The sequence below is a fragment of the Sminthopsis crassicaudata genome, chromosome 4 (genome assembly GCF_048593235.1).
Source record: "Sminthopsis crassicaudata isolate SCR6 chromosome 4, ASM4859323v1, whole genome shotgun sequence".
Lineage (NCBI taxonomy): Eukaryota > Metazoa > Chordata > Mammalia > Dasyuromorphia > Dasyuridae > Sminthopsis > Sminthopsis crassicaudata.
This window is the reverse complement of record NC_133620.1, coordinates 85,275,510-85,302,128: the sequence shown is the minus strand read 5'-3', so window position 1 is coordinate 85,302,128 and position 26,619 is coordinate 85,275,510. Positions and strand designations below refer to the sequence as shown.

The following is a 26,619-nucleotide window of genomic DNA, read 5'->3' as shown; positions in this document are numbered from 1 at the left end:
GCTTTTAAATGTTTATTTCAGAGTAATTATTCTATTACATATGTAACCTTTTAAAATGTTAATAACAATGTTAATGCTTAATCATTAATTTTGCTGTCCTTTTTTTAAACAAGGAGGAACCGATGGATACAGATCAGAGTAGTAATATGTTAAGTACCATTCAGTCAGAAGTTGCCAAACATCAGATGCTAATTGAAGAAGAAATTCAGAAATTAAAAAGATACAAGGTATGCTTCTTTTAAAATTATTTCTGCCTTCCTTTCTCTATCTTTTTTGGTTTCATTCCTTAAAAATTCTTCACTGTTGGGTTTTTGAAGGCAGTGTCAATGGATTGCAAACTCTTTCAGATTCTGCCAAGCTGGATAGGCTTTAGGTACAGATCTAGATTGTGTCTACTCTCCATCTGCAATTCTTGCTAATAACAGAAACTTGTCCAATACATCAGCTGGTTAGTTTCTTGGTAATTCTCAGCTATGAACTAATAGAAAGTGGTGTTCCATCCTATTTGCCATGTATGTGAAGAAAGAAGCTATAATAAAATGAAGAAACCTTACTTATATGAAGGAATAAAATCAGAATCTTTGATACACCTGTAGAGCCATCAGGTTCTGCTTAGGTATCAATGATAATTGAATAATCACATCTGTATAGAGATAGCTACTTTGAACACATCATGAAGTGAACTGAACTGGCTTTCTGATCCTAGTCTTGGAGAATGAGAAGAAAGAAAAGTATCAGTAAAATTTATATCAGCATTACTGTGAACATTAGTGAATTGGATTCTGTAAATGAGATTATGACTTTATAGTTCAGCTTAGTAATTTCATTTGACAAATGTTTTACCAAGTACCTTCTATATATAAACTGCATATTCTTAAGGAGCTTACAACCTAATAGCATTATAAACCAAATTACAGTAATACAGATTGTGACATTTTAATTCCTAGTAAAGTCTTACTCTAGTACTTTATCACAATACAGAGATGTTCATGCTTTTTCAAAAGCTTTGTCATTGGAATGTAGAGTTCTACCACCTTGGAAAGGCCATGAAGATGGATTCAGTGATAAAGGACGAGTCTAGTTTGGGGCAGGGTGGAAGGAAGGAGAAAATGCCAATTAGTTAATTACTAGCGAAACTGATAGGAATATTCAGTTTTCAGATTCCAATTAGAGAGTGATAGATAAGGTAAGAGTTTTGAATTTTAGCCTTTGGTTAGCTTTTGACTTTCACTTAATTCAAGATCTGTCCTGTTATCTGGGTACACTATAGTTCCATTTTAATCTTTCTGTTTTTGTTGATAGTGAATAAACATTTCCCAAAACCAAAATGGAATGGCATAAGGTTTTTTTTTTTTTTAAGATATGAAGTTAATCTCAGAATTGAGAGACACTTGCATCATCTGAAACTCTTATTTCTGTCTATTCCTTCAAACTTTACTTGTTCTAAGTTGACATGTTTTCCAAATTTTATTGATTTATCTCCAATACATTGCTTAAAACATTATATATTAAAACACTATACTACTACATTTATATAAGAAAGGGCAAAGCACCAGACCTGAAGTCAGGAGGACCTGTGTTCAAATCTGGCCTCAGACACTTAATACTTCTAGCTGTGTATGACCTTGGGCAAATCACTTAACCTCCATTGCTTCAGCAAAAATATATATAAATAAAATGGCATAGCACAACTCCAAGGGTTGTTTTGCTTTTTTCCTTTTTTGTAAGTTGCCATGATTACAAAAATTGTTATTAAGTGGTCATCCAAGTAGTAATAAGCTAGATTGGACCTCAGCAGAAATATTTCATTGCTGGACCATACTCAAAATCTTGCTAGCATGATGGAATCCGCCAAAATTTGCATTCTGCTGACATAGCCTTGCTGAACTCAAGGTTACTTTCAGAAAGTGTGAAATTAGTACTTTGTAAAAGACTTAATAAGAATATTAATTTTTTAAAATATAAACCAGAATGCAGAATTACTGAATGAGGTATATAGATTCATATGATTTGACGAGGATTTTATTTCTTTGTAAAAATATAATGCCTGATATAAGTCTGTTTTCTCTGTTGGTACTTATTTCTTGAATGGTATTTATATAAGGTTACTTAAAAATTTAGTATGGAAAAGATAATATTTTTCAGTGTTTTTGATTCATTTTCAGATTGAAAATATTAGAAGGAAGCATAATTATCTGCCTTTCATCATGGAGCTATTAAAGACTTTAGCAGAACACCAGCAGTTAATACCATTAGTAGAAAAGGTAAGTTATGATTATTTGTTAAGTTTGTCAAAATTTATTTGAAATCTTAATTTTGACAAGTATTTAAATTTTATTAGAGTCATTTAAGTTTTATGGTTTTGCTTTTAGTTAGGATAACACATGTGATAGTTATGGTTGAGAGAATAGAAAAACATATATTTTTTGCCACTTTTGAAGTTTTCATATTTTTTGAATTTCCATTATTGAGTTCTAAGATTTAATTGAAAATTTAGCTTTCTCTATGTCTTGTTCCTTGATGAAAAATGATTTTTTAAAAATCTTAAGGATTGGAAATATAGTAAAACCTCACAGATTCAAACTTGAGTCAGGACAGGAATTTTAGAGTTGGAAAAACCTTTTAGAATTCAGTTCCCTTAGAGTAAAGATGAGGAAACTCCAACCTAAAACAGTGTAGCAGTGTAGTGACTTGCCAAAGTCCCACAACTCAACAGGACAAAAATCATGATATCTTTACTCCTGGTCCAAATTTTTTTGAGGAAAAAATAACAGCTTGAAGTCAAAATTATAAAATATTAATAAGAAATAGATTTAATATGCTTAGGATACATAGCAAATCAAAATAGACTAATGAATAATTTGCTTTATTGCCTTAATAAATAATTTGTCCAAATGCCATTGCTAACAAATCTATCAGTAGTTTGATTATTATATCTGTATATATTGAGTGCTTTAATAGTCCTTGAAAGTAATTATGCTTTTAAAATTGGTTTCTTCAGCTTTATTACTGTTAATATGAAAGTTTACCAAACAGTTTCAGTTTCACCATGTCAACATTATCATAGGTTCCAAATTCTGGCATGAAAACTAGCATGAAATGTGAGCATCTTGTCATAAGAAAACTAAACTATTCTCAAATTTATTCTGTTCTTCATGTCTTCTGCACATATGAATATTAAGAAATAACATTGGAAGAGAGAAGTTGGAGCCATGAAGCTGTGATTTTGCTTTCAATTAGTTATTATTCACTGTCTTCTTTTTATCTTAGAAATCATAATACTTCCTTGCCTTGAACCTTGAATTAATTTTGTGTACAAATTTTGGGCATGAGATGACAGTCTGTGAATAATAATAATAATAATAATAATAATAAAACATCAGTTCAGACTGGTATATTACTCTTTAATTTATTGTTTTTGGGTTGAGTTACCTTTTACTTTTTCCTCTTAATGCTGTTTTAAAACCTGTTTATAGTTTATGCATTTAAAAAACCCATGACTCTTGTCATGGGAGATTACATAGTGCAATTGTTTGTTCTTAAACAGTTGCTGGAAACTGAACATTGTTTTCTTGGGTACTCTCCTGTAGAATTCAAACTCCTTGAGTCTAGGAACTTTTTTGGTTTTGTTTCTTTTGTGATTGATTGGATTTTCTTTTTTGTTTTTCTTTCTTTCTTTTTGCAAGGCAATTAAGTGACTTGTCCAGGATCACACAGCTAATAAGTGTTAAAGGTCTGAAGTCAAATTTGAACTCTGTTCCTCTTGACTTCAGGGCTCTTCACTGCAGCATGTAGCTGCTCTCAATTAAATCTTTATAATTGTCAAAGTTAACAGAAGGATAAACTGAGACAGATTTCCAAGCAAGATAACATTTATTAGTTAGAGACATGCTACCTATCAATAAATGGAGTCAATAGCTTGCCTTCATTTATGCTTAAAACCCTGAACAAAAGGAAAGTTCTTTTATAGGATTTGGGGAGTACAGAACAAAGAATAGAACAATAGATGACATCTTGGCAATGAGGGCTACATTTTTGGTTATGTGGCTGATATGCAGGAAACTGACTGAAAGAAGGGGTCATTGGTAGCTCCTATTACCAAGCCCATTCTTCTTTCATTAGACTTAGAAGTGTTCATTGTTTGAGTCCAGGTGCAAGATAGCTCAGACTTTGGACAGCTACCCAGATATCTTGGAGGATAACTTGGTTGATAAAGTTATCTCTTTGATACATATTTCCCAGGGTTAGTAAAGTTCCTTGAGGTAAAGAGAGTTGGATTTTTATACTTATCTATTATTATAAGACAGCTGAACTCTGAACTAAATTCAGAGGCACAAAACTATGACTGAGACAAAATCAGTTACACAGATTATAAGAAAATAATATGGGATCAATCTTAATCTCATTCTTCTCATAATTCTTTAATGTTAATCCTGATTCTTAATGTACTCTGATAGGGAGTTCTTGAAGAACAAGTTTACTTAATGACAATTAGATCTCTTATGTTTTAAATCTATCCCAGAAATTAGATACACATTCTGTTTAACAAGCTAGATTGGTCATAAAAGAGTTATTACCACTTTAAAAAAAAAAAAAATGTTGCTTTAGAATGTAATTACCTTCTCCATCCTGGATACTCTCTATTACTTTGGTTTCTTCCGATAATCATCTCCTTTGTGGAATCGCTCTTCATCTCCGGCCTATTAGGTGTGGTTATGTTCTTTAATACTATGTTTTTAACCCTTTTTTATTCTTTCATGTTCTCTCTTTTGGTTCCTTTATCAGTTCTGATGGGTTCAATTTTCATCTCTTCAGATCTAAACATTTTTCTCCTCAGCTCAACTTCCATTAAATATATCAGCCTTCCTATTAGACATCTCAACATGTTATACCATAAATCTCAAAGTCAACGTGTCAGAAATGAAACTTCTTTACACCCATGCCTTTTCCAAACTTCCTTATTTTTTTTGAGGGTACCATCATCTTCCCATTCACTGGGAACCTCCTTCCCCTCTCCATCTCCAAGTGGTTTTCTCCTGAACATCCACTTAGCTGTCCAATTTATCACTTAAGATTTCAGTATGATTGTGTCATTTCATTTAAAAAAAAGTTTTAGTAGTATTCCATTTTTGCCTTTAGGACAAAATATAAATACTTCTTGTTTCTTACAGTTTCATCTTTCCAAATTTATTTCACATTACCTTTCACATACTCTATTCTAGTCAAACTGGCCTGCAGTCTATTCCCAGTACTTGGCATTATATCTCTAGACTTTGGGCCTTTGCTCAAGCCTGAAATGTTTGTCCTCATCTATTTTTCTTAGAATCCTTGTTTCCTTAAACTCTCTATTCATGTTCTTTCTCCTTTGCAAAGCGTTGAGATCTCTTTGTTTTAAATTTTTGAATTATTTTCATTTATATAACCTATGAACATGTTATATTTTCAGGAAGTATAATTTCCTGAAGAGCAGAAACAATAATTTTTCTTTAATATTTCTTTGTATTAAGCAAACAAGTGCTTAATGTTGTTTGTTGAATGAATGAACTTCCCCAAACAGCACTTAGTGTTTTAGGTTCTATAGCACAGTGATTTTATATGAATTTCCAGAATGAATTGATGAAGCACTGATTCTGGAATCAGGAAGATTTGAGTCCAACTGTTACACACCTCAGACACTTAGTGGCTTTGTGAGCCTGGACAAGTTGCTCAGCCTCAGTTTCCTCAACTGGAAAGTAAGGGATAATAATAGTAGTTATCTCTTGTGATTGTTATGAGTAGCAAGTAAGGTAATATTTGTAAAGTGCTTAGCACATTGCCTGGCGCACTTTGGGCACTTAATAAATATGCCTGTTCTCTTCCCTTTCCTCTTACACAGCAGTTGGTAAATGTGAGCATAATAGGTAAAATATACCAATGTTCTGTTTAAACTTAGAAAACATGATTTTGTTTGACATGTAACACATTATATTCATGCTTAAAATAAAGTTAGGGAGCTTACTCTTCTACATTGTTTCTAAATTGAGGAAGCTTTTTGTATAGAAAGCTTTCTTTAATCATGTTGAGTTATTTTGCAATTTTATTAGTTCTTTAGATTTAGCTTCTTTCTGTCTTCTGTTTTGTACCTCAGCAAAATTATTTAAGTTGCATAGTAGAAAATTGTTTCGTAATTTTTATTTTTTCAGAATCTGCACTGCATATTTTCTTCACATAATTTTTTAATGATATTGAAGTAAATTTGAATTTAATCAGAATTTAAACAATTAGAAAAATCAAAGAACAAAAATCAAAGATCTAGTTTTGTGGGGGGGGGAATACACTTGATAAACATATAAGTATTGGGTATCCATATGGATAATGCCATTTTTAGTGGCATTCCATGAAAGAATACAATAACTATGTTCACAACAAACCCAATGTGATTTTTAAAAATAAGATTCCTAATAGCACAAAACAGTTTATATTGTGTTCGGTGTAGTTTTAGTATTATTTATATATGTGTATGTTCCTGTTAATGAAAATATTAATTAAAACATCATTTTTCCTTTTGCTTAGATACAGTTAGATTGGTATAGTAGAAACACTGAATTTGGAGACTTAAGTTCAAATTCTGTCTCATATTAACTGTATGGCCATGGGCAAGTCATTTAACTGAGCCTCAGTTTCCTTATCTATAAAGATAGTATTACATTTGGAACCTATCCTTATTAAATCTTAATAGTAGGTCATATTTATATCAGACTTTATAACTTGAAGCAGTATATAAATGTCAATTACTTAATATTATAATTGAAAGACTTAATGTATTTATGGAATAAGCCATTCTTGGCAACAAAGTTGAAAGGTCAATTTCAAATAGAAAGGAGTTAGAAATCAAATAAAATCTTATGTGGTTTCTGCTTAACAATGAAGGAAATGGGCTTTATAAATCATTTCATAGGAATGTTCTTAATAGCTTAATAGCATTAATAGACTTAATAGCATTTCAACAAAGGTAACAATTAAATAAATTAAATAAATAGCGAGAAAATTTTTTTCCAAGTTATAAGAGAAAATCTCAATTGTAGCTTTTAAATTTGTATCATAGTCTGTCTTTTAATTTCTAGGCAAAAGAAAAACAGAATGCGAAGAAAGCTCAGGAAACCAAATAAAGAGGATGCTTGATGGAAGACGTTTCTGATCTTTGATGAAAAAAACCAATAAGTATACAGGACTTTTAACAACATCCTATATGGTCCAGCGCACGTTTGACAATAGTAACAATGTCTCACCTTGAATGCATGGATTCAATCAATCTTTTCCCCTTACCTGCATCATGTGCATGTAGTGCATATTAAGTAAAAGTGGTATTTAGAGTTGCTTGACCAAATTCCATTATTTTATATTTTTATCTGAATTCCTGATAGCTTCTCTGAAAATAGAACTACTGTAATGCACCTGAAATGCACAAGTGATATTCTTCTAAACTGTTCCTAATTTATCTTTTAGGTTTTGTCCCCACAGATAAAGATTAAGATTTATAATAAAACAGAAAAATGCTAAACCTTAATGTAATAATATTTGGATCATTTTTGCTTTCTTAAATCTCATCATTAATGGAACAGTTTGGTATATCTCTTTCTCTTTGGTACTTATTATTTGGAAGTTTTAAATAGAATTTTATTTTTTGTTTTCTATGTGGAGTAGTTGATAATATTTTAATTATAAAACCCATTTTAAAAAATGTAATATCTAAGGATTTCCATTTCTATCAGTGGAAAAAAATAATAAATAGCCCATTTTTATTTTGGGAAACTTCAAATGCTTTAGGGAAAATTATTTTTGTGGAACATGTGAGTATCATGTACTTTAAAGCATATTTTTTCTTAATGACAGTCATATTTTATATTTTAAAATTTTCACATTTTGGCCATGCTATTTTTTAAACTGGTACTCTGCGTTCTGAAATTGTTTTTTAAATTTGGTGATCTTACACATCAGAGGAATTTCTTTAAAATGGGGGTGTAGGTAAAGACCAATATGATTTTCCATTAAAGAACAAAAAACAAAAACAACAAAAGATGGTTCAACCAATGCTTGGAGTGCCCTTTAAAATACGTTTGTAATATGGGGCTTCATCAAATTTTACTTCATGTCATACTTGTCAATGTTCACAATTGCAATGTCATAAATTCTATTTATATAAAAGAAAATTCCAATTTGCTTTGTGAATTAGGCCCATTACTAATTTGAATTTTCAAAGAATGTTCCTGTTTTAGGAAATACCTCACCGTAATGATTATATTACTTTAAAATTTGATGAGATAAAAATAAAACAATTTAATGACAGTTTTTTCTCTGTGCATAATTTACGACAAAAGAGCAGCAAGACTCCACTTCTGTCTGTCTTCTAGTCTATATTCTTGCCTCAAACTCAAATAATTCCCAGTTGCATTAAAGATAAAATACACATTTCTTTTTTAAAGCCTCATACCATGAACTCAGCCTTATTATGCATCACTTTTTCCTGTAGTCTTATCAGATAAACTGATCTTGCCACTCATTTCCTGTTGTACTTTATCTCCTATTTCTGTCCCTTTCATTGGCTATACTCTCCCTTCTAACCTCTACCTTGTAGGATCCTGAACTTCCTTCAAGACTTAGCTTAAGCATTATCTTATTCACAAATTCTTTCCTAATTGACACAACTGCTTCTGTTTATGCTATGCTCCCTGAACTACTTTTATAAGGTTTTTAATCTGTTTGTGTTTGTGTATAATCACTCATGACTGAATGTAAGCTATTTGAAAGAAACTTTTTTTTCCCCCAGCACAGTGTCTTATCACATAATAGTACCTTAACGCTTGTTGATTGAAGCCTAAAAATCTGTAAATCTGGGATTAAAATCCGGGTCATTCGACCCTAAAACTATTTCTTTTTTCTTTGTACCACTTTGCCCTGGTCTGTTGGGTAGCATTCTATCTTTGAACAGTAACTAGTTCTCTTTATAAAAATTTTCTAGATACTATAATAATTTTTTAATTTTAGTTCAGCTTCCCTTAAGCCTTTAGTATAAAAAAAGCACTTTTCTAGGGTTTGGTAATAGAATCCTTGCCTTCAAGATGTTTACATTAAAATGGGGGAAATTGAGAGAGAGAACACTTAGCAGTGGGGAAGGAGAGGGAGATAATAATTTTTCTAAACCATGAAAAAAAAAGAGATTCTAAGAGGCAGAAAAAGGAATGCATTTCAAGTATGGAAAAATGGAATAAGTGAAAGCATAGAGGTAAGATTTTGACCTTTCAATTTCTTATTAATAGCACAATATGCCTGGATCATATATAGGATGGGGAACAATGAAAAGTGGAAATTAAGGTCATTGCTGGATCATGGATCATTTCAAATGCCAAGGCAAGGAATATGTATTTTATTATATAGATAAAAAGTTTTTGAGTGGGGGAATAAAATGAACAGACATGTCTTTGGAAGCTAATTTTGCCAGCTGTGTGGAAGATGGAAAGGGAAGAGATTAGATGCAGAGAAACCAATTATGAAGCTATTTTAATAATCCTAGTGGGAGCTAAGATAAAAGGCACTATGAATGAAGAAAAGGGAATATAGAGCATGCTTTTGATAGAGGCTTTTCAAATTTCTGAAATAACTGAATAGGTATCTAAGGCAGGGATTCCTTCATTTCCATAGGTAGGTGGTATAATGAAATGGGTGTTGGAATTGGAGTTAAAACATGGTTCCAGACACTAGCTGGATGACCTTATGCAAATTATTTTTTGCAGCTCAGTTTTCCTTATTTGTGAAATGGCATCAGGTGATTATGAGGATTAAATGAGATAATCTAATTTTTTTAAAGATGTGTATAAAAATATTTCTGAAGTGCTTTGCTGCAAACCTTGAAGAGTTATACAAATGCCAATTATTATTATTGGGGTCCATGGATAAGTTTCAGAGGGATTTATGAGCTTAGGTGGGAAAAGAATTGCATCTTTATTTTTCACTTAGCAACTAAAATTGATCATTTCCTTAAATTATGAACGTTGGCAAAAAATAGTGTTGTCAGTACCCATGACTTTGTCACCAGTATCTCTGTCAACAGATATTTTCCCATCATATTAGAATAGAGATCTCAAAATATTGTTAACACTCCACTACTACAAAGTTGCTGTGGTGGTAATGAACTGAACTATGGAAGCTTTGATTCTATTTGCAACAATGTATTTTTGCAAATAGGAATTTTTAACACTTGTAACCTTCAAAAAAAAATTGAAATTGGGTTAGATATATCTAACATGTTACCATGTTGAACTGTTTCATGTCTTTAAACAGCAACTGCTTTCATGCTGTTGTCTAAAAATAAAATTTAACTAAACTAGCTTATATTGTAAATGTATAATCTTGTTATTTAACAACTTAATAAATACATTACTGTATCAACATTTTTTTTAAATTAAAGCTCTTCATTCTCAAAACATATGCATGGGTAACTTTTCAACACTAATCTCTGCAAAACCCTGCTCTAATTTTCCCCCCTTTCTCCTAGATGTAAACAATCCAATATATGTCAAACATAATAAAAATATATATTAAATTCAACATATGCATACATATTTATACAATTATCTTGCTGCACAAGAAAAATGGAATCAAAAAGGAAAAAAATTAAGAGAAAATAAAATGCAAAAACAGTGAAATTGCTGTTGTGATCCACACTCAGTTCCCATTGTCCTCTCCCTGGGTGCAGATTGTTCTCTACATCTCAGGAGTATTGGAATTGGTCTGAAAATCACCTCATTGTTGAAGAAAATCACGTCCATCAGAATTGATCATCGTATAACCTTGTAGCCATGTACAATGATCTCCTGGTTCTGTTCATTTCACTTAGCAGAACTTAGTTCATATAAATCTCTCCAGGCCTTTCTAAAATCATCCTGCTGGTCATTTCTTATGGAACAATAACATTCCCTAACATTCATATACCATAATTTATTCAGCCATTCTCCAACTGATCCACACAGTTTCCAGTTCCTTGCCACTACAAAAAGGGCTGCCACAAACATTTTTGCACATGTGGGTCCCTTTCCCACATTAAAAAAATATGCTGATGACTATTTCAATATTGTGACCTTTGTAAACCTATGGATTTTATTCATTGAAAACTTCTTTGCTGAATAGGTTCCATAAGATTCGCCAAATTGCCTGTTGTTGTTTTGGACCATGATTTCAGGAGGAGCTGCCATGACATGCAAGTGAATTGGATTTAAGTGAGGGAGGACTTTGCAGCTTCACTTTCCCCTCCAGAGCCATCTTGGTCCAGTTACCAAATACATATCAGGATGATTGGAGATGGCTCCAAATGCAGTGGGAGTCAAAACACCTAGACTAAAACCAAGGGAGTTTTATAAACTATATAAATATATATATATTTTTATAAATATATGCTTAATATATTTACTATATATAAATATATTAATTATATATACATATATATATATATATATATATATATATATAAATATATGCTTAATGGTATAGACTAGCATCAAGGGTTGGCATTCAGTCAGTAAACATCTATTAAGTGCCTACTATCAAAAAGCAGTCTCTGCTCAAGAAACTCACAATCTAATGCAGATGAGTAAGAAACTGAAAAAAGAAGAAAGAAAAGTACCCAATGGTGGAGTATGATTCTATAGCCAGGTGGGAAATATGAGGTGTTTGCCAGTCTCCCTCTTTAAAGGATCCAGAGGAGCTCTTTGATGTCCATAGGAACTCTCCAGTCTGAGTTAGGGACCCAATAGCAGGGGCTAAGACAAGGTATGATTTTCGGATTTGCTTTGCTTTTTCAGGAAGATGAGTTTCTGGGGACAATGATGAAGTCCAGGTGAATAGACAGGTGAGAAGTGATGGCTATGGTTGTGAGTGCTTAAAGAATGTCTTTAGAGGAAAACAGATTGGCCAGGGAGTGGGGTAGGGAGGTGGGGTGCCTTTGCATTATAGATTCATGCCATTATACTAGAATTTTATAGTTGGAAGTCAATTTAGGATGGTGCAATGGTTAGTGAGAGGTTTGGAGTCATCTTCCTGAGTTCAAATTTGGCCTCAGACACTTGTCTGAGCAAGTCTCACTCTGCCTCAATTTCTTTATATGTAAAACAAAGCTAGAAAAGGAAATGGTAAATTATTCTAGACAAGCCATCATTGCCAAGAAAACCAGATAGAGTTTGTTGAACAGGACTGAGCAACAATACTTTTGTGACCCTTTAGTCCAATCTCATTTTACATATGAGGGTTGGGGCTCCAAGAGATTTGTGATTTGCCTCATGGCAAAAATCATATAACTAATTACGGGGCAATAGCAGGTGAAGCCTCAGCCTGGAAGAGAAGTAAGGATTTTGTTTGTTTATTTTGTCTTTTGTAATTTAAAGAGGGGTGATGGTGGTAGAAAATTGAGTTTTATTGTATAAGGAGTTTTTTTGTTTTTCTAGTGAAGAATATTTCTAATAGTTTTTTTAATTAAAATTGTAAGAAAGAAACCAACCTCTTTTTACATTCCTTACCTTTACATAGGAGGAAAATAAGTACTATCTTCATAAGCTTGCTTCCATTCCCTTCTCTCCAATTTAGCTTCCACTAGGATTATTAAAATAACTTTATACTTGATTTCTCTACATCAAATCTTTCCTTTTCCAATTCATCTTCCACATACTTGGCAAAATTATCTTCCCAAGACACATGTGTTCTCTTTATTTCCCTGTTCAAAATTATCTATAGGATAAAATATAAAATTCCTTACCTTGGCATTTGCAATCATCCATGATCCAGAAATGACTTTAATTTCCAGCCTTATTTCATTATTTGATTACTATGATTCACCTGCTTTCTTTTGTTTCCTTAATATTTGAGACACTAGTATGTGTTAATGTGTAAAATAAGGTCTGAAAAGAATTATTAAATATACCAGGAACTGTGCATATAAAACATGAGTATCTGTGCTTCTATATAGTGTAGTAGATTTTAAAAAATATAAAGATCCATCAAAATGTGCAGCAGCCTCCTTTGTTTTTCCTAATATTATAATCTTACTCACATTTAAGAATATAATTCACCTTTTGTCCTCAAAATTGTGTGGAACTCAGACATTCAAAATTAAGATGTTCAAATGGACAAATTCAACAAACATTACACCTTTTGTGTTCAGAACATTAGACCTTAAAAAAGTGCATTAGGCCCAGGTCTTGGAACTGACAGCATAGGGTCATCAAGTGTTAAATTGGAAGGAACTATATATTCAGTTTAGTACAACTTTCTTAATTTACAGATGTGAAAACAAGTCCAAAGAGGGTAAATGATTTGCTGAGTGCTGAGAGTAAAAGAACAAGTATACAACCAACTATAAGAAAAATAACATGATAACTGTTGAATTAGAATGACATGAAAAATTAAACCCACAATTTATTTTGGAGAAAAGTGAACAACTTTTTAAATTAGTGAAAGGTATAAAAGAGAAGACAAAGAGAAAGGGAGAAAATAAACAGTGACACCAGGACCTATTCCAGTGAGACATTAAAAAAATTCTGATGTCTGAAATGGCAATTTGTTAGGCCTTTGATGTGATTATATAATGGAAGCAGCTATATATATTATCATATATTGAGATATGTTAGTACATTGGTCCTCTCCTCTCTACTTATACAGCTACCACTCTAGTTCAGGTCCTCTTTACCTCTTCTTTGGACTATTGAAACAGACTCCTATTTGGTCTTCCCCAAGTCTATTCTCTTTTCAATCCATCTTACATTTAGTTGCCAAAGTGATTTTTTTAAAGCACAAGTCTGGCTATGTCACCTCTCTCTTCCCCTTCCCCCTTTCTGCTTTTCTTAACTTAATAAACTTTTAGTGGGGCTCCCTATTAGCTCTAGATCAAAAATAAAGTTCTCTGGTAAAATTTTGGTTTTAGTTTCAAATTCTCTCCCTCCTTTTATCCTTCCTCTACCCAGTGAGAAAGCAAAAAATACAACAGCCATTCTATATATACATAAACTCCTGTTTTGCATTTAAACTTCTTCACAATGTGACTGTACCTTCCCAGCTTTCTAATACATCACTCCCGTACAGTTCAGTCAATACATTCCTTACATATGATGTTTACCATTCCTTAAATACACGATGCTCCATCTCCTATCTCTGACTCTACACTAGTTCTTCCACTACCTTGGAATACTTATCTTCCTCTTTCAGCTCTACTCTTGGAATCTTTGATTCTATGTTCTATGAGAGGCCTTTCCTGGTCTGTTCAACTGCTAGTACTTCTATTCCAAAGTTATCTGATTTTATTTCTATTTGGTGCATATCTACTTATATGACCCAGGGTCTCCTAGTTTAGAATGGGAGCAGGTGTTAATTTCATTTTTGTTTTTGTAAACTTAGTAATTATTAGCACAGTGTCTTAATAAATGCTTACTTAATATTTGGGGACTATATTTGAACATGGAAATGATCTTGGGTTTTTGGAGATTATATCAGTGAAGGCCAACCTTTAGCAGCTTCTGCTACATTAACAAGGCTTTATGACCAGAGCCATTGGCACTATTTTGATTTTAGGGGGACACCAAAGCTTAAATATGGAGAAACTCATCAATAATAGGTTAGGAATGGGACTTATAAGTCCTTTGAAATCCCTTCTTACAGGTCTTCTCTGTACATTATAATATTAAAGAGTTTCCTAGAGCTCCAAGAGATTGAGGGACTTGCCCAGTCACATAGCTAGTATGTTTCAGAAGTAGGATTTGAACATAAGTTTTCCTAGAGGTTGGTTTTCTAGAGACTTAAGTCATGCTGCTTTAACCAATGAGTTGACATAGAAATGTAAAAAGTTTCTCAGTCCAAGAAGTCTCCTTTTTTTGCATGGAGATAGTGAAGTGACAAAAAAAGGAAGAAGAGACAAATAACTCTGGGTTTCAAGTTCCTTGTCTTTAAACGAGAGCATTGGACTAGAAAGCCTTTGGGGTCTCTTCCAGATTGAGTCTGTGGGTATATGAACATAGATTAAAACTGTTCCATAAGCATATGGAAATGTAGCAGTAGATTGCTTGTCTATAGTCTTGGTAGAGGTGATTCAGAGTTAAAGTTTAGAGAAATGGGCCTACTTTAAAGAGCCAAAGTTGCTGTTTTAGAGTGATAAAGAGGGCAGTATTAAAATTGTCAGCTATGGAGTCTAGCATTTGAAAGGGATGGAGTGGAGGTAGGAACTACTAGATGATCTGAATGGAATTGAGTTAAGGTCCTTATTAGGTCAGAGAAGGATGAAGTATGAGAGTGGAAGAGAAGGGAGTATTGAGTCAGATATAAATACAACAACTAAAATTTACATAGTACTTACTTTTGCCAGGCACTGTGCTCTTAGAGTTACTTTCTAATGACTAGTACCAGGGTATGTGGTTTCCTGACAATAACATTGCTTGGAAAACGTGAAGAAGAGAAGCTATAGGTCTAGACAATTCAAAGACAAATTCATCTGAACTTGAATAATGAAAAGTTGTTGGAAATTAGAAAGTTGTTGAACCTTCAAAATCCTAATTAATGATAATAATGGTTGTTTTATATATATATATATATATATATATATATATATAAAACCTCTCTTTGGAACCTTGTATTCCTATTTTTTCCTTCTCTTCCCCCTATTCCCTCCCTTAGATGCCAAGTAATCCAGTATGTTGTACATGTACAATGATTCATACAACAACTCTGCAAAGTAGGAACTATTATCCCTATTTTATAGATGAGGAAAATGATACTTTGAGGTTAAGTAACTTGTGCAGTGTTGCATAATTGTTTCCAATTAAGGCAGGATTTGAAATTGTTTTAATTAATTTTAGGATTTTAAACATTTTAAGTTTATGCTTCTTTAGAAAAAATTGCTATCAACTCAATGAAAAAAAAGTAAAACCTTAATAGCCAGATCATAAAACAGTTATCTATGTATGATGCCATTGCAAAGGGCAATGAGGAAATGATTTAATGAAAAAGTCAACATGGGCTGGGCGATTGCTATCCCCATACACAACTGCTATAATTAATGACCTGACTCTTAAAATAAATAAGTAAATAAAGGTAAAGAATTATTTATTAAAGCTTTTCTTATTTTCAAAATAAAAAAATCAGTATTTATTCTTGCTAAACCTTATATTCCAAAATTTTCTCCCTTCTTTCTCCCTATCCCCTTCTCTAGACAGGTAGTAATCCAATATATGTTAAACATGTGCAATTCTTCTATACATGTTTCCAGAATTATCATGCTGCACAAGAAAAATCACATCAAAAAGGGAATAAAAAAATGAGAAAGAAACAAAAAGCAAGCAAACATCAAAAGAAGTGAAAATACTCAGTCTCCATAGTCCTCTTTCTGGCTGTGGATGGATATTTTCATCACATAACCATTGAAAATGGCCTGAATCACCTTGCTGTTGAAAAGAGCCCATGTCCATCAGAATTGATCATTGTCATAATCTTGTTGTTGCTGTGTACAATGATCTTCTGGTTCTACTCACTTTACTTAGTATCAGTTCACGTAAGTCTCTCCAAGGCCCTTCTGAAACATCTTGATGATCATTTGTTCCTTATAGACCAATAACATTTATATACCATAACTTATTTAGCCATTACTCAACTGGTGGGCATCCAGTTTCCAGTTTCTTGCCACTACAAAAAGGGCTGCCACAAACATTTTTTCATACATAGGTCTGAAAAGAACCATTATTAAAGTAACTAATAGAATCAAGATTACAAGCAAATTCTGTTTTCCTGAGTTAACAGTTCTGAAATCACCAGTTTACAGACAATTTGACTAGAAGGATCATTACTCTAAAAATTCATAAATACTGCTAATTGATTTTGCTCTTATATGCTTTTTGCACATTTATTGTCATATTTTTCTGCTTCAAAACTTTTTTTAAAAGTTAGGGACTCAATAATTTGTATTTTCTTTGTAGTTCAAATGCAGTGTGTATACTCAAGAAACACTAAATGCTGTCATAAATATACTACTCTCTCTTTCATTGATATTTTTGGTGAATCTGTCATCTCATTTTGGGGGGATTCCCACTTTTATCCTGAAAATCAAAGCTTCTCTATGCTTATCTCTTTTTCTGTAAATCCTATTTAGAAGAGCTACCTAATAAGTCAGGGACCTTCCTCTTGTCTTTTTAATATTTGACTAGTTCTATTGTATAGCTAAATGGTGCAATTAAAAGAATGCTCAAGTGGAATTAGGAAGACCTGAGTGAAAATCCAGCCTGAGACATTTATTAGCTTTGTAACAAATTTCCTCAGTTTTCTCAACTGTAAACTGGGAATAATAACACCTCATATTGGTTATGAAGGTAATATGAGATAATATTTACAAAGCATTTATAAATCATATAAATGTTAGCTATTATTGTTACTTTAGCACAACCTCTGTACATCTTCTGTTCACTGTTAATATATCTCCTTTACAAATCAATTCAATTCAGCATTTATTACAAGAGCCTAACATGCCTATTCACCAAGCTAAATGGGATAAAAGGACAGTTTCTGTTTTCAAGATTCTTACATTCTACTGAAGAAATTATAACATGGATAAAGTAAAGTATATTCAAGGGAATTTAAAAGAGTACATACATTTTATAGTCATACATTTCCTCTTGGACAACTTCTCATTGGCATGTCATCATTGGTAAATATACTGTTGTCCATATACATTCACCATGTGTTTTTTGTTTTTTGTTTTTGTTTTTTTTTCCATTGCCCTTTATGCTCACTTGTGTGGGGTAGTTGAAAGAGCATTGGTTTGGAATCAAAACCTACATTCACATTTTGACTCTGTTACTCTCTTACATACATACCTGTGTGACATACCTGCTGCTTTATCTCTGGATCTCTTTTCTCATCTGTAAAATGAAAGGATTTGATAAAATGATCTCTAAGATCCCTTCTAGCTCTACAGCTGTGATTCTAAGACTATGATGTTGATTTCCAAGCCCAACAGCATTACTGAGAAAATATTGATATAAAAAAGATGTGTTTTTATAACAGCAAGAATCTTCAGATTTAAAAGCACTCTTCCATTTTCAAAAGTGACCCAGTTCTTTTTCCAGATGCTCTAGATTATATGGATGTGTCTAGGGGCATTTTACTATTTTAGTGATTTTTATGTCATTGATTTAACCACTCTCTGTGAATGTACAAAAAGTAATTTATTCACATATTCTAATCCTATGCAATTAGTGGCCATGTTCACCATAAGAATTTCACAGAAGATCCATTCAGTGTACTAGAGGTCTTCCTTTAGGATCTTTGTAATATTATATAGATGCCAGAGCATCTTTTCATTCATATTTAATATCATTCCCAATCATACATTCTTGTGCTAGGCAAGTGACTTAACATCCTCCCACTATCCTCCCATTTTCTAGGTTCACAACTGAGGTGTCATCCTCAGCTCCATAATTTTCACCCCCCATACCCAAACTCTTGCCAAGACATGTTGATCTCATCTTTCTAACATCTCTTAAATAGCCTTCCCCCTTCCCTCCTCTGACTCTGCACCATTTGATGCAGACTCTCACCACCTCCTACTTGAAATACTGCAATAACTTAGTGGATATGCATGCCTCAAGTGTCTTTCCATTATAATGCATCCTCCATTCAGCCATTAAGGTAACTTTCTAATGATAGGTCTGACTCTGTCACCCTTCTACTTAATAATCTCTAGTTATCTCTATTAACTCCATCATCAAATATAAAATCCTCTGGCATTCAAAGCCCTTCATAATATAGCCCTGTCCAACCTTTCCAGTCTTCTTACACTTTATTTCCCACCATTTACTCTTTGATATAGTGATACTGGCCTCCTTAATTTTCAAACAAGAAACTCCCTTTCTAGATTCTAGGCAATATTTTTTTTAACTGACCTATGTGTCTGAAATTCTCTTCCTCTCTCTCTTCACTTTCTCTGGCTTCCTTTAAATCCCAGCTAAACTAAATCCTTCATCTTCCACAGGAAGTATTTTCCAATCCCTCTAAATTCTACTGCCTCTTTCTCTTAATTGTCTCCTATTTATCCTGTATATAGCTGGTTTATACATATTTCTTATCTCCCTCCTTAGATTGTGAACTCCTTGTGGATCTCTTGTTTTATTTTGTTTTTTAAATCCCTTGTTCTTTTATACACTATCTAACACTTAATAAATAAATGTTTAGTGACTGACTGTCACCTTCAGTTTCCCCATCTGTTAAGTGGGGAATAATAATAGCATCTACTTCGCAAGATTATTGTGAGATTTAACTGAGATATATGTAAAGTGTTTCCCAAACCTTAAAGTTTTATGTCAGAATTAGCCAGTTATTATTATTGTGTACTGTCTGAGCTTGTTGATTTGTCATGTAAGGTAGCTAGAAACTTTTTCAGTCTAGCTTAAGATCATGGAGCTAGACTTGGCAAAGTTTTGGTTATCCCTCTCAAATTAGCCATTTTTTCCATCCTTTCTAATTCAAAGATCAATGTGGTAAACAGAGAAAATTAAAGCAAAGGGGCAACTGAGAAATTCTTTTTTCTCTTGATTATTTTCTAGTGTGGGCTAAAAAAAGATTTTATTTCTTATCTATCTCTGAACTCATTTGTTTATTATCTATTTATTCACTTATTTATTCATTCATTTATTTTAATGATATTCCCTCATCACATTAGAAGGAGAGCTTCTTAAAGCAGGAACTGTCTTTTGCTTCTTTTTGTATTCCCTGTGCTTAGCCCAGTGCCCAGCACATTGTAGGCACTTAATAAATAGGTATTTATTAATATTTCATCAATCAATGAATAAAAGTTTATTAAACACTTATGTGCTAGCCTGAGGGAGCAAAAACAAGCATGTATAAATATCTTTTTGCATGTTTATATACAGAATATAGAGAAACATAAATATAACATAATTAAATACAAAGTATTTTAGGAAGGAAGGTTCTAGCAACTGGGCAGATTATAAAGGATTTGTGTAGAAGTTGGTCCTTGGGCTACTTGTTGATGGAAAAGAATGATTCTATGAGACAGGGAAGATTGTAGAGTGCAAAGTTATAGAAACTGGAGACCGAGGAGTGTAGGAACAAAAAAAGCCAGTCTGATTGGGGCACAGCCACAGTAAGTGCAGGTATGTGAGGGGAGGAGGAAGGGTGGGGGAAGGAGAGAAAACCAGTAATGTAAAATGGGACTCAAAATGCAGGTGGCAACCAGGTTGTGAAGGGTTTTAAATGTTGAACAGAGGAGTTTATAGTTTTATTCTATATAGGCATTAAGGAAGTCAATAGAGTTAATTGAGTAAGAAAGTGACACAGTCAGAACTTCACTTAAGGAAAATTATTTGGCAGCAATGACGGGTGAAAAGTTGTGTAGGATGTGACACGTACAATAGGACTAGGAAACAAAACACTCCATTTCTTGGCTCTGGGCATTTTCTCTGTCTATCCCCTGTTCCTGGAATTTTCTACTTCCTTAACTCTATCTACTGCCTTCTCTGCTTTCTTTAAATCCCAATCAAAATCTTTTATAAGAAGCCTTTTCCAACCCCTCCTAATTGTAATGTTTTTCCTCTGTTATTTCTTATTTATCCTATACATAGCTTGCTTTACATATGGTCTCCCCCATTACATTGTAAGCTCCTTGAGGAGCTCTGTCTTTTGTCATTTGTCTCTTTTTACATCCCCATTGCTTAACATGGTGCCTGACATAATAATATACCTTTAATAAAGGTTTATTTATTTTAAATGTTGATAGATTGAACTGATCCAATTCAATCTTGAAACAAACATCTCCTTTAAGATGGTTCTTATTCAACTTCTATAATAAGAATTCACTACATCTTGAAACAGACCATTTTATTTTTAGAGAGATCTAATAGTAAGTTCATTATTTTGAGCTAAAAATTGCTTTCTTGTAACTTGCACCATTGATCCTAATTTTCTTTTGTGGAATAAAACATATTAATCAAATCTCTCTTCCATGTGACAAGGCTTAAAATATCTAATTTTTATTAACAAGTTTCTCTTTTCATGCTAAACATTCCTGATTCCTTCAACATTCTGTGTCTGTATAAAGAAGAGGGAAGAAATGTCTATTTCATGCTTCCTAGCATTATAACATCATTCAGAAATGCATGACCTATTTGGGGAAGTGATGGTAGTATATTGAGATTTTGCTGGCAACTCTCTATGTCACTTTGGAAATTTATTTGTAGAAACGACCTACACTTCTGCTAAATGATGAGTAATTAATTCTCTATTCAAATAACAGAAAGCTTGGTCATGTAGGAAATACAGTTTCAGAAGATGTGCTCTTGTGACATCTCAAAGTTAGAATGAAGAATATGATTAGAATACTTTTGACATAGGTACTAATGAATATTCATCTTCCAGATCCTCAACATTGCTGTATCCACCACTGCTTTGAGTGGTGTACTGCCCATTTCCTATAGTATAGGCTCTCTGCATAACTAAATTTTTGTCCCCTTCAGTGGCACAGTTAAAGAGATTTGCTGAGTGTCAGCAATGACATTAATGGCATCCACTTTCTGGGTCTGGATACTTGTATGGAAATCTTCCTGTTCTCATATGTTGGATATCTTTATTAGAATTTACACATTTTTATAGATCATTCTCATAAATAGATTCCAGGATGAGAAATTTATATTAATTAATAGTTCATTGATATAATCTTAATTAATTTTTTCATGATGTTACAATTAGTGATTATTTTCATATTATGTTCTTTGTATCTTGAAAATCAAAGAACATAAAATCATTTGTCTGGATTGTAGAGTGTATGATGGAGAATAATGTGTAATGTCACAATCACTCTTTTTAATTGTTTTCAGGAAGTATACTTTGATGGGGGGACTTTGGGGAATATGTTTGGATATTTCTTGGGAAATGTCTGCTGAGTCAAAATTAAATGTACCAATAATTTTTTTTAAACAAGCAAAGTGGTATTCTTTTGGTACAGATTTCTTTCATGTGTATTTGGTTGTATCCAAATGTTTTCTCTAACTTAACCAGGTTAGAATTCAATGCAATATTTCTACTATCAATAATAATGAGAATAGATTCCTATAGAAAAACTGGAAATCTCTTCCATTTTATTCTGTGGACTGTCTTCTGGTTTCATTTACAAAGAACATTTATAAATGCTCTTGAAATTAAAGAAAGAAACAAACTTTCTGCAGACCTTTCCCCCCCTCCACTTCTGTTTTCTTTTTGAATAAAATTTCTATCATGTGAATATGCTTTCTTGATGTCTCACCATCTCCCATATACTTATCATCTCAATTTCAAGATCTATATATGTATCTCCTAGATAGCCCCCATCTCTTCCCTGAGCTTTTCTCATGCATCATCAATTTCCTATTAGACATATCAAAGTAGGCATCCTAGAGATGTCTCAAACTCAAAATGTCCAAAACTGAATTTACACTCTCCCCAAAGTTACCATTCTTTCAAACTTTCTTCTTTCTGCCAAAGATACCACCATTCTTTCTTCTCTGAGACATGTCTTGATAATCATCCTTGATTCCTCCCTCTGTTTCATCTCCCACACACAATCACAAGTCAAATCTCATTTCAATCACTATGACTTCTCCTGCATATAATTCCTTATTTTTGTTTACACAGCCACTACCTCTCATCTAGATTATTACAACAGCCCCCTAATTGGTATTCTTGCCTCAAGTCTTTCCCCACTTTCAGTCATACTATATATTACAGCCAAATTGATTTTCCTTTAATGAAGATTTCACTGTATTACTAATCTACTCAATCAATTCCAGTGATTCCTTTTTGCTTGTAGTACAAAAAAATCTCCTCTATTTATATTTTAAAGACTTTACAACTTGATCACTATTTATCTTTCTAGATTAATTTTATTTTTTTCTCCCTCTTATACTATATCATCCAGCCATACTAGCTTTCTCTCAGTTCTTTACATATTACCTTCTTTCTCCTGTCTCTGTACCTTTGCATTGTCTTTCTCCAGTTCCTTGAATCTATTCAATTCTTACTCCAAAACAGCAGTTTGATCACTTTCCTGATTTGCCTTATGGTTAGTGCCTTCCTTCTCAAACTATCTTATAATTAACTCCTTAGTATTTAGTCTCTTTATATTTATTCTGTATATACTTATATCTATCTGTCTTTGTTTTCCTGTTAGAATACTATGAGCAAGTTTCTCATGAGCAAGGATTGCTTCATTCCTTGAATCTAAAACACCAATAACTTGCATAGTGCCCGACACATAATCAGTGCATAATAAAAGTTTGTTGATTACTGATCGATGTATAAGTTTAAATTTTTAAAAAATAATCTTAAATATTTTAGTCTTTTGCATTTCTTAAAACCAAATGCGTAATGCACCCAATTCAGTGACTTCTTTATTTCCTCTTGTAAAGAGATCTAAAAGTTCACTAATATAGATAATAGTTTACCTAGATATTAACAAATATTATTCGTTAGATATTAGCAAAACATGTGACTAAGAGTCTCTCATTGTTCTTGTGATTAAGGTGAAGAAGTAGAGTTAAATGAATTTAGAAGTGGTTAAATAAGAAAGAACAATCATAAATATTCAAAGTTAAATTTGAAGGAGGTCTTCAAGTGGAGTGTCTCAGGGAAATGCAATTTATACTATTTAACTTTTTTTTTTTTCCTGAGGCAATTGGGATTAAGTGACTTGCCAAGGGTCACACAGTTAGGAAGTATTTATTTAACTTTTTTTTTTTTTTTTGTCCATAATTGGATGTTTCAGATTTTGACTGAAAGTGAGGAAAATCTTCCTAATATGTAGAGTTATCAAAAAATTAAGAGTAAGACACTCAGAAGGTGATGGAGAGGAATGAAGTAGATGCTAAATGATACTTGATGGAGACATTTGAGAAGGGTTTCTCTGTCAGATATTGATTAAGTTAGATGGCCTTTGATGTTTCCTCCTGATTTGGAGAGTGATTCTATGATTTCCTATTTTCAGCTTTCAGTTTCAGTATCTGGTCACAAGGTGGTTGTGAGGATCAAAAGCAAACACATATAAAGTGTTGCCTACAATTCTGTATAAAAGTTAACTTATTTCACTTGTAACAGTATTATATCATTATGCTAATTAGCTTATTTTAAACCTCGAGCTTAATGCCAATCATTATTGTTCCAAGCCCCCACTTAGGAAAATTCCCAAGGTTTATATAGAGGTAAGTTTCTAGGCTTTAATTTACATTGATATTTATTTCTTGTTAACTCCTAATCCCTTTATGATTGAAGCAAAATTCAGTTAACAAGAAATTTGGGGAAAAAGAAGCAGCAAATTATAATATCAGTTAATAGATAACACAGAGAGGAGAAATTGGGGAAAGAGCCAACCTTCTCTTAGAACTTTCCTCAGTCTCTAAGGAGCTGATTATAACTGATGGTATCATCTCTAGGCTTCTGCTTTTTGGCAACCAGATAGGACCAATGGCCCTACTTAATCTCTCTTCAATCCTATTTTCTTTCTCATTTTACCAGTTGCCTCTATGCTGCTGATTCTTTCTCTTGTCCTTAAATTCATTTTTGCTGCCAGATTCTCAAACTCTTGAAATTTTACCTAGGGTGTGTTAATTTTTTTAGTCCTTTCCTTATCACAAGAATATCAATACTGATATGATTCATTTCCTAGCATATTAATTTATTAATCATTGGACACAGATTTTATATTTAGATTAATGGCAGGGAAATTAATTTTTCTTGAAGTGTGGTTGTTATCTGCCTCCTCTTCTACTAGTCTGCCACCAGAATCAGAAAGGAGTCACATAACACGATGGAGATATGTAGTATTTTTCTTTATTTGTGCGTTACCATGGATAAACAATTCATCATTTAGGTACCAGCCAGTGACAGTGATGAAATCCTCTGTACTTAGCTAGACAGACTTTAGAAAAGTACTCACAGACTAACCCCACTAAGGGAATATAGCTTCTAGGGGATACAGTAATAGTGAGGTCTCTCCCATCTTAGGGTGCTTCTGTTCTAACAATGTCAGTGATTTTAAAGTCTTTTGGCTTTAGAATCTGTGACCCTGAGGTTTCCCCCACCAATCTTGGGGTGCTAATATTTTGGCTGTCAATGATTGTAAGTAATTAACATTTAAAACAACATAATATCTTCAGGGCATAAACAATACCTTATCATACTAATTAGCTTATTTTAAACCTAGGGTTTAATGCTGATCATTTTTGTTCCAATAGTGAGAAGGGCAGTAAATAAATTATTCTGATTTATGTGCATATTCTTGAGTGTTACAAACTGATTATTATAAACAATTTACAGATTGGGTGGGAGATAAAAGAAATTTTTAGAAAAATGTTGAAGGGGAGAGTAGACTGGAAGTCATAAAATAAGTTTTACTTTACTCTGCAACTCATTAGCTGTGAGCCCTGAGGTAAAATCCTCATCACAGAATAAGAGTTGTGACTTTTAGTGCCAAGATGACTGAGAAAGGGGCTCTCTGAAGTTCTCCCCAATTCTCCTCCAAACAACTAGAAAACTGCAGAATTAATCTAGGAGCAAGGAAGCAATTTACTAGCTTGGCAGAAAAGGTATGTCTTATTAGGATGAAAGGAAAGCAAAGTCTAAGAGCAGCAGTAGCAGTAGCAACTAGCCTCATAGCAGGGGACCTGCAACAGGGCTTTAAGTACTCAAGAGGCCCCAACTTGCTATAACCTGCAGATCCCTAGGTAAATGAGCAGTTTGTATAGTGCAGCAAGACCCCACCCCAGCAACTCCACTCCCAGCACAAATCATCAGTTAGGCCCTGATCACTAAAGAAGTCTGACCAGGGCTGGCCAACAGTGAGACTCCATCCCGGGGTCCTACCAGAAAAAAGATCTGATTCCATAGCAACCAAGAAGCAAGGCCCTAGCCCTGGGAGAAACTAGCAACAAGATCTCTCCTCCAAAGTATCACTAGAAAGACCCTGGAAAGATCCAGCAGCAAGGGCCCACCTTAATTAATTAATATAATTAATAATAATACAAGTCAGAAGGGAATTCTATGCTCTAGGAAAAAAAAAAAAAACAACTAAGCTCTGAAGTCCAATGAAAGCCAGCAGTAAAACCTATAGCCTCAGTACAAAAAGCTTGGGACAGTGAAGGACCAGAGCCTAAATCTTACATAAAGACATCATAACAAAAAAGACAGGATAAAATAAGCAAAAACCAAAATAAGAGGTTGCCTATACAAAGGTGATATAGTAATAGGGAAGATCAAGATAATTAACAGAGTCAATAGTATGGAGAAAGTTATACAAAAATTTACTAAGAAAATAACTCCTTAAAAAGTAGAATTGGCTAAATGTTAAAGGAAACACAAAAGCTCACTGAAGAAAATCATCTCATAAAAATTATAATTGAACAAGTGGAAATTCTATGAAACATAAGATAAAATAAAAATTGTATAATGGGTTAAAAAAAAAGATTGGAAAAACAATTGACCTAGAAAATAGATCCAAGACAGATAACATAAGAATTATTGGACTACCTGGAAGCCATTATTAAGAAAAAAAAAAAAAAAAAAGCCTAGACAATATCT

General features: G+C 33.0%; 1 protein-coding gene across 6 annotated transcripts in view; it reads left to right on the top strand.

Moving 5' to 3' along the window:
- The window catches only part of UCHL5 (ubiquitin C-terminal hydrolase L5), a 35,510-nt gene extending 27,185 nt beyond the window's left edge, over positions 1-8,325 (top strand). For all 6 annotated transcript variants that reach the window (XM_074308632.1, XM_074308634.1, XM_074308636.1 and 3 more), the window contains 3 exons: positions 114-227; positions 2,166-2,264; positions 7,104-8,325. In XM_074308632.1, coding sequence (XP_074164733.1) covers positions 114-227; positions 2,166-2,264; positions 7,104-7,148 — 258 coding nt within the window. In that variant the 3' untranslated portion in view covers positions 7,149-8,325. The remainder of the gene's footprint in view (positions 1-113; positions 228-2,165; positions 2,265-7,103) is intronic.
- Positions 8,326-26,619: the final 18,294 nt, after the last annotated feature.